This window comes from Vollenhovia emeryi, unplaced genomic scaffold (assembly GCF_000949405.1).
Source record: "Vollenhovia emeryi isolate VEMERY1.0 unplaced genomic scaffold, V.emery_V1.0 DF939153.1, whole genome shotgun sequence".
Classification (NCBI taxonomy): Eukaryota; Metazoa; Arthropoda; class Insecta; order Hymenoptera; family Formicidae; genus Vollenhovia; species Vollenhovia emeryi.
In genome coordinates, this window is record NW_011967213.1 from 1 (window position 1) to 7,934 (window position 7,934).

The 7,934-nt window shown below is 47.3% G+C and overlaps 3 protein-coding genes across 9 annotated transcripts in view; 2 read left to right on the top strand and 1 right to left on the bottom strand.

Moving 5' to 3' along the window:
- Positions 1-106: 106 nt before the first annotated feature.
- Positions 107-2,050, top strand: LOC105565317 (28S ribosomal protein S27, mitochondrial). The gene is made up of 2 exons (XM_012018408.1): positions 107-1,477; positions 1,564-2,050. Exons 1-2 carry the CDS (start codon positions 404-406, stop codon positions 1,858-1,860), a joined length of 1,371 nt encoding a protein of 456 aa, XP_011873798.1. The 5' UTR covers positions 107-403; the 3' UTR covers positions 1,861-2,050.
- On the bottom strand, positions 2,046-5,516 carry LOC105565316 (coiled-coil domain-containing protein 22 homolog). Of its 3 annotated transcripts, none has more exons than XM_012018406.1 (8): positions 5,389-5,516; positions 4,568-4,739; positions 4,192-4,492; positions 3,868-4,106; positions 3,332-3,748; positions 2,810-3,250; positions 2,538-2,725; positions 2,046-2,427 (listed from the first exon to the last, which is right to left on the bottom strand). In XM_012018406.1, exons 1-7 carry the CDS (start codon positions 5,436-5,438, stop codon positions 2,606-2,608), a joined length of 1,740 nt encoding a protein of 579 aa, XP_011873796.1. In that variant the 5' UTR covers positions 5,439-5,516; the 3' UTR covers positions 2,046-2,427; positions 2,538-2,605. The 3 variants fall into 3 exon arrangements, with proteins under 3 accessions (XP_011873796.1, XP_011873795.1, XP_011873797.1); XM_012018405.1 differs by having other exon boundaries at positions 3,841-4,106; XM_012018407.1 differs by lacking the exon at positions 5,389-5,516 and adding an exon at positions 5,138-5,344 and having other exon boundaries at positions 3,841-4,106.
- Positions 5,438-7,934, top strand: part of LOC105565315 (DENN domain-containing protein 5B) — a 26,891-nt gene continuing 24,394 nt past the window's right edge. For 3 of the 5 annotated variants that reach the window (XM_012018402.1, XM_012018400.1, XM_012018404.1), the window contains exon 1: positions 5,438-5,688. In XM_012018402.1, the coding sequence (XP_011873792.1) occupies positions 5,452-5,688 (237 nt within the window). In that variant the 5' untranslated portion in view covers positions 5,438-5,451. Of the gene's footprint in view, positions 5,689-6,320; positions 7,111-7,934 lie in introns of those variants that run through there. The other 2 variants (XM_012018401.1, XM_012018403.1) reach the window with 1 other exon arrangement.

The following is a 7,934-nucleotide window of genomic DNA, read 5'->3' on the forward strand; positions in this document are numbered from 1 at the left end:
TGGAGAATGAGAGACTCTCCTTCAGTATTACCTGGAGACTTTATCGACAGTGCTCGAAAATGGGCGTAGCGGAGTAGTTTCAAAAATAAAAGTTGGCGTAAAGCGCTGGAAACTGCTTAGCGAAATGGTAACAAGTAAAACACCGGAGTGGCCGCTCTCAGGTTTCTCTCTGCTATAACCTAACCTAATCTAACCTAATCTAACCTAACTTATATTGTGAGCGTGCGGTTGATCCAGAATTCAAGGTATCGTTAACCCGGGTGACAAAGAGAAAGATACGCGTGGGTGATTCGAACATTCGAAGACGAAAATTCAAAGGAGACAGAGTAGGGCGTTTATTGCCCCGGGCTGCATCACCCGTGACCACGTTATGTGATTGCGCGCGAGCAATTTAATAATCAAGATGCTGAAAACGCTGAGACTTGGTCATAGGCTCTGCCGGGTGCGTCGCGGAGGTCCAAAGGACCTCGCGATGCGAGCGCAGAGGAGGCTGTTCCTGTCGGAGGCATATCGCTGCGAGGAGGCGTGGAGTCGCAGGCTGGAATCGCCGCTGCTGCGCAAGCTCGACTCCACGACGATGTACGTCCAGCTGGAGCAGAAGTACGGGAGCGTCGGCAAGGTGAGCGCCGTCGACGTCGACATCTTTGTCAACGGCGTCACCGACAGCGTGTACGTCGACGAGGTGATCAGGACCCTTCACAATCTCCGGAGGTCTGTCGAGACGACCAATATACTCGACTCGACGCACCACGCTGTGATACGGTACCTCCTGCAGCACGACTACGTCGCGGAGTTGCACGAGGTGCTGAACGACAGGCTCAATTACGGCATCTTCCCCGATTACTTCGACTACAACCTGCTCATGGATCACTTTGTAAAGAGGAAGGATTACGCATCGGCGGCAAAGGTGGCGAGCTTGGTTATGTTGCAGGAGGACACGGATCATCCAATCACCAATGCACTGTGCTTGTACGCGTGTCATAAGTATCTGGAGAATCCTGACGATTGGAAGAAGCCCGAGGTTCCAGTGGACACCTCCACGGAGGAGGTGAAGGTGCGCGTGGATTATCTGAGAAATCCGTACTTCGACGATCATTTCGATCTCACCGATCCGAGGGATCTCGTCGGCAAGACCCTGAGCTTTCTGGGGAAGCATCGAGCGGACGCTATTGGGAGAACTTGCCAATTGAGGGGCTTAATATTGTTTAAGAAATACGACGACGTGTTAAACTTGATAGAGAAATGGCTAGGGACGATTCAAGACGGGATAGTTTATGAACAAGTATTTGAATTAATATCCAAAGACAATGGTGGACTTGGAGATCAAGATGCTGAAAGGTTCAAGCTTGTAGAGGCTAAATTGACCATGTTGAAGGAGAAGCAGAATCTTAAAGAAAGTTTCGTCGAAGCGCTGGAGAACCTTATTAGAGCAGCTGTGGAAAAGGAGGCCGAAAAAGACGTATCTAAACAATGTCAGGTAATATCGATAAAAAGAATTGCTCCAAATTCAATCAATTGCTCAACACCTGTGGTGAATTATAAAATATATTTCTAACTTTTCAGACTTACCTCGATTGGGAGCGTGAAAGAACCTCTGTATTAGAAGCACAAATGAATGCGATAGAGAGAGAAAGAAGAATTAGTAACATAGAAAAGATAAAGAAGGATTTGGAGCAGAGAGAACAGCTGTTGACGTTCTTCGATAAGGAGGAAGAGATCGAATTGGAAATAGAGAAGATACAGGAAAAAGAACGTAGGGAGGATGAACGTATCCGTGCCATGCCCAACAGCGCAAAGAAATTAAGAAATTTGATTGCTACAGAGTTCTACATACCACCGGATGTTAAAAGTAGAAGATAAAGCGTACTATAAAATAAAGAGGTAGAGTTACATGCATATACATACAGTACAGAGGATCAGAACGAAAAGAAGTCAACGAAACTGTTATCTCATTGTACTTTGATATTATGCGTGTGGTTTTCACATATGCTTATGAAAATAATTTTCAAGGAAAGCATGTATAAAATATTAAACGTTGAGTCTACCATTATACACATTCTATATTTTGTACATGTTTTTTTGCTCGAAAGTGACGTTTTTAGCAGTTATTTTATTTACAGCCGTAAGTCAGATCTTCAGGTTGCGAGAGATACGAAAGTTGAACTCGATGCTAAAAAATTATTAGGCTTTATAACAAATAATGTCTCTTTGAGCATCCATGTTAACAGCGTGTCTTTATTTTATACACTTGGCCCGAGGCTAAATAGAAGCCCAATGCCTGACGACTTCAGGCCAAGGCACGTTCTTTTAGCAGCCAACTTAGTAGATTCGTGGAGGTCCTGACCGGCAATATCGCATTACATTTTGCTAGTCGTGCAGCTAAAAAATGTTTGGTCTTTGATGCGTTCGGTTGTATTCGTTTGTATTCTGTAAACAGCAAAATGAGTGTTTGTAATTTTACTTATCCTACAGAGAATTCAAATTATGTTCCGATATTCTTAATTATACACAATTATCGTGAAAAGTGAATCTCGCACCTGCACTAGATTCCCGTCTGGTCCTGAACATTATAACTTGCAAAGTGGCGCAACACTGTACATAACAATCACGAGGCTTTACTCTGGAGTTGTGCAGTTAACGCGGCGGTTTCTTGCTTCATCTGTTTTAAATCGGCAGTTATTCTTTCCAAATTAGCGCCGACATTCTTGGCGGACTCGGAGTCGATCTGGAAAAAAAAAACGTTGAATCGAATGTTCTGATTTTACGCGTAAATCTACTTTAATTTTTTACTGTGCATCCGACATCTTACCTGTTCCTCCAGATCTCTAATCTCTCGTATTGTCGCACCAGTCTCTTCGACCAAACTCACGAGTTCGTTGCAGTCCGAATGCAAGGTCGCCAATAATTTGTAAGCCTTCCGCGAAGCCTCGTTCGTTCTCGCGTCTCTGAATATCAGTTCATCCACGACGGTGAAAGATCTCTCCAGTCTCCCGGTAAGCGTATTGATTTCCTTTTGAATCTCACGAGTGTCCGCCAGAACTTTGCTTATCTCGTCTCTCTGTTTCCTGACGTTGTTTATTATTTCTAAAATTCGTTGAGTGTACGCAGATCTGTTCACTTCTTTCGGAAGTTTCTGTACTTCCGCGACGAGCTGTGAATACTGTTGATCCTTATTTCGGCATTCCTCCTGAAGTTCTTTCTCCTTTTCTTTTAACAATCTTATCTCGTCCAGCTTCTTTTGACTCGCATTCTACGGAATAATGTAACCGTTTATAAAATATAATTAGCATCTCTTTGCTACTCCGAAACTTACATAACTTAATATACTTACCGCTTTTGTGGAATGCTTCTCCCGCTCTTGCCTATACTTCATGATTAAGGGTACCCTGTGCTTTTCCCACTGATTTGCTAAATTAATCAGTTTGCTTGTACTAGCTTCAATTGCAGACTCCAATTTCTTTATGTTCTCCGGCCCATCTTGTAGCATCTCGTATGCTTTCGCTTTGATCTTTTTTTGTTCCTCACTGACTCGTAATTCCTTCTCTTCGTTCTGACTGGTTATCGTCGCTTGCGCTAATCTAGTGGTCATTTTTTTCATTTCGTTTTGTAACTCTTCTATAATTATTCTAAGGTTTTCGCATTCCGCTTTCATCTTTTCCGTTTCAACCTCCTGCTTTGCCTCATTTCTCAACATTTCCTGATCTGGAAGCACTGGTTGTGTCGTGGATTCTGGTTTCACCTGAGATTCCTGAGAAAGTTTAACAACCTTTCCATATCAAATATGTAAAATATATAACATTCTGCTGTATAATATGACGACTGTTACAGAAAAATACATACAACGCAAGATATATCTCGCGCGCTCACCGTTTGCATCTTGTTCTCCGACGAGAACTTGCTGAACTCCTTGACAATATTATGCGCATTAGAATAAGCAGTTTTCTCAGACTGTTGACTATTGAGCCAATTTACGCGCTCCGAAATATCTGTCGGAGCGGCATTGAGCGCGCGCGCGTTATGCGATATCACCGAAGGTAAAAAGCATGAAATGTCTTGCATTTGTTCAGGCACTGGTTGTAGATAGCGCATACAGTAGTCTTTATAATCTGCAATGACAACGACATTGTTTCTCGGCCTCTCTGGCGAAACTAATCCAATTGATATTAATATTACAACTTGCACTAATATTACCGTCCTCTACATTTGCCATTGGTACTTCGATATTTACAGATGCGTAGGGGACACTCGCTCTTCCTCTATTTCTGAATCCCTTTTTATGACAGTAATGTGGCAACCACGGGGCGGAGAGTCCCTGGGATATCGCGGACGCCACCGATTTCTCTAATAAAGCGACTTTACTGATGGACTCGTTTACAGTTTTTTCACTCTCCTTTGGCAGTTTTTCGATGAGAAACATGAACACCCTCCGCAGATCTGCTTCCGAGTTGTACAGGAACGTCTGGTAGCCGATGTCACCTCTGTACCCGAGCTCCTGTAATTACAATCGCGCGACAGGAATCAGCGAAATTGAATGAGCGCGCGTTCCGGTCAGTAAACGGGCGCTTACCGTGCACGTTTGTGCCAGAGTAGCGCCCAGTCGAAAGCGCGCTGCCATGTTCACGGGCAGTACAGTGGACAGGCCCAGACCCGGCCTTATCGCTTCCAAGCATCTTACAGTAGCCTCCACAACTAGTTCGGTGTTAAAGCCACTTAGATTCGTCACGTTCTCTTCAATGTCACTGAAAAGGATCAACACTTGCATGAATGATAACGAATAGACAGAGGCCGAGTCTGTTCTTTTTAACTGAACCGGCTGCACTAGATCAGACCCAGGAAATACCAAAGCAACAGTCACACAACATCAAATAAATGTAATATAACGTGTGTGTTGTATTACATTTACATTGATGTTATACTCTGTCACTTGGTGCTTGCTGGGGAGTAACTTTCTCCTTCGCCCTTTGTAGAGGAAGAAAGATAGACTCTAGTTCAGACACTTCCTTCCACAAAGGAAAAAAGAGAAAGATATTCTGAACTAGTGCCAAGTCAGCTGTAAAGAAAAGACCTTCCGGAGTCACGACGCAGTCGGTCTGTGGTGTCCTCCGGAACTCGTCCGCGGCAGAAAGACGGAGGATACCTTTCATTCTTATTTTTACAAGTCCTCTCGCGTTCACATTTCCCCCGCGAGTATCAACGCTCGACAGCCCTCGCCCGCGTTCCGACGCCGGCGACGAGGCGACGTCGCGAGGAGGCCAGTCGCGCGGACGAGCTCACGTGCGCGGCTTCCCGATCGCGGAAACGAGATCGCCGAAACACCGCCCACTTCGCCGCCGCAGCCTCGGGGGGGAAAAAAATGAGCGGCGAACCGATCGGAACCCCGCCACTTACCAGCCTATTTGTCGCAACGAGTGAATTATTATATTGTCGATCTCCTCCATCCTATGTAAAAAGATGAAAGTCCTGAGGCGCCGCTACCGCCCCGTCGTATCGCGTGTTTATGAGGTCCGGCTCGACCTAATCATTCGGGGATCTAACCTTCCGGCGAGCGTAACAGGCGCTCGCGAACGCTCGCGGGCGGCGGGCAGGGCGCATGTGTCCGCGCGTGTGCGTACGTGGGTGTGTAGAGTGGCGTGCCTGCGATTTAAATGGAGCCCGTCCGCTGGCGCCCTCCTATGCGCACGAGACGTTGTATACATCGAATTACGGCTGCTTTCCTTTTGGGGGGACAATTAAAGCCCGCTGCAGACGATGCTATTTTTTCCTGCTGGATTGCTTGCGATTTACTAAATTACTAGGAATCCTGAGTGCTGAATGGTGCAACGATAGTAATTTATTAGATTGCAAGCAATCCAGCAGGAAAAATAGCATCGTCTGCAGCGGGCTTAAGATGTAAGCCTTACACCGTAAGAAATTAACCAATCACAGGCAATTGTCCCCTCACTTTCACCTGTGATTGGTTAATTTCTTACTGCTTAAAGGCCATTCTACAATTGCGTAAACGTGGTTGTTAGCGGTTGTACAGTGTTGTAAAGCACATTTTTAAACTAGCATTTCCGATTGTACAGCCTGTTGTAAAAGATGGCTGAACTTCATCTTTCACGACTACAACGATATAGGACGTAAAGGCTAACCAATCAGAATTCTGTCACGTGTCTATACCGCTCTCATCGAACGCTAAACTGTACGCTGATTGGTTTTCATTTACTTCAAGTGCGACGTATCTTACTCTATTGTATATTACTTTGTTGTACAACACTTACTACTACTTCTACTCCTACAACCCTACAACTATATTTACGCAATTGTAGAATGGCCTTAAGTCCCAGTCTACAATAGATATTTTAAGCCCTAAGCCTTAAGAAATTAACCAATCACGGTCAAGCATGAGTAGATACTTGGTAACCGAACAAATGTTCCATGCAGCATCTTCAGATAAATTCAAGACGGTCTTGAATATAAGATCCGACTTTGAATACCGGCCTAAGACTACCAGTTTTTCGTAGTAACTCGACGCTGTCGGAGTTTCCCGCGGAGACTCGCCGAAGGGTCTACCGTGTTCGAATCGCGCGCCAAATCTAGATGGCGGTGCTGAGGCTGGGCGCGCGCAGGCGCGGCGCGCGGCCAACTTCAAGCGTCCACCGCAAGAGATCAATTTCTCGCGGCTGTGCATACGCGCTCCGCACCGCGCCGCGTCGCTCCGCACCGTTCCGTCCCGTCCCGTCCCGTCCCGTTCCGCTTCGCTCCGCAGAGAGCGCACAGTGTGTGCGTTGTTCCGTGAGCGTCGGCGTCGTGTACGCAGCGCGCTCGCTCAGCTGTTGTCGCGGCTGAGGCCAAGTGACTGACAAGTAGCGCGTCGGTGGTGTCCGCGATGTGGAAATCAATCTCGTGAAGGCGGCGGCGGCGGCGGCGACGGCGACGACGACGGCGGTCGAGGTGGCCCGCGGTGAGCGGCAGCGCGTCGCAACTGCTGCTGCAGGTCCGCGTCGGGAAAGATGAACGGCAGCCTGGGGATCACGCGCGGCCCGGAGCAACATCCACTGCGCTTCGCTGATTACTTCGTCATATGCAGCCTCGACAAGGACTCGGGCCTCGAGCCGGACAAGTACTTCGGTGAGTCTTCCCTTTGCGCATCCTGATACCGGATGATGCTCTTCTCTCTCGCCGTTATCTCGCGACTCTATTCTCGGCGTCGAATAAAGCGAGAGAGAGAGAGAGAGAGAGAGAGAGAGAGAGAGAGAGAGAGAGAGAGAGGGAGAGAGGAGGACAGGATGCCTCTACATCAAGATAAAGCTCAATAGTCGCGGAGAGCGAAATGTCAAAGGGGCAGCGATGCTGCTGAAAGTGATTCTTTGTCCTAAAATATCATCTAGGCGGAGGCGGACGATGCTCCGCCGAAAATATGTGCGGGCGGATCTGTGAATCCAAGCGAAGGGCGCGACTATTGTGTATACAGCGCGTCCCAAAATCGTCGATTCACGCGGTTCAATCGAGCGTTATCGAGGAGAGATGCTCGGTCTCTCCGTGAAACGCGAGACAATCGCACGCGCGCGAGAGAGAGACGCGCGATGCGCGCTCGGCGAGAACTTCGGTTCAATTGCCATTCAACAGTTCCACGGAACTTACGCGACGGTAATTGGACGGGCATTAGGTACGTGCGCGAGGTTTAATTAATCTGTCAAATAGTAACGTCGAGCGAATTGAATTTGTGACGCGCCTCATTCCGAGTCGAGAGAGTTGGCTGCTCGCGCGACCCGTACATTGGAAATTTGCGGGTATTAACGTTAATTTTTTGCAAGTCACACAGACGGAATCAACACGAGGCGAACGAGAGGCGCGCGCGCGCGCGTGCGTTCCGCTTTAGGCTGATGGCAGACAACTATCCGTAAGCGCTTAAGACTGTCTCAGTCGTAGACGTAGGGCAAGGCAGAGAGAAA

Excerpts from the sequence above, each read along its gene's own strand:
- LOC105565316 (XM_012018405.1), bottom strand. The coding sequence starts at position 5,438 with ATGGAGGAGATCGACAATATAATAATTCACTCGTTGCGACAAATAGGC. Across the intron at positions 4,493-4,567 it reads CTCTGGCACAAACGTGCACG|GAGCTCGGGTACAGAGGTGA; the intron begins GTAAGCGCCCGT and ends TTGTAATTACAG. Across the intron at positions 3,749-3,840 it reads CGCGAGATATATCTTGCGTT|GAATCTCAGGTGAAACCAGA; the intron begins GTATGTATTTTT and ends AAACTTTCTCAG.
- LOC105565317 (XM_012018408.1), top strand. The coding sequence starts at position 404 with ATGCTGAAAACGCTGAGACTTGGTCATAGGCTCTGCCGGGTGCGTCGC. Across the intron at positions 1,478-1,563 it reads ACGTATCTAAACAATGTCAG|ACTTACCTCGATTGGGAGCG; the intron begins GTAATATCGATA and ends CTAACTTTTCAG.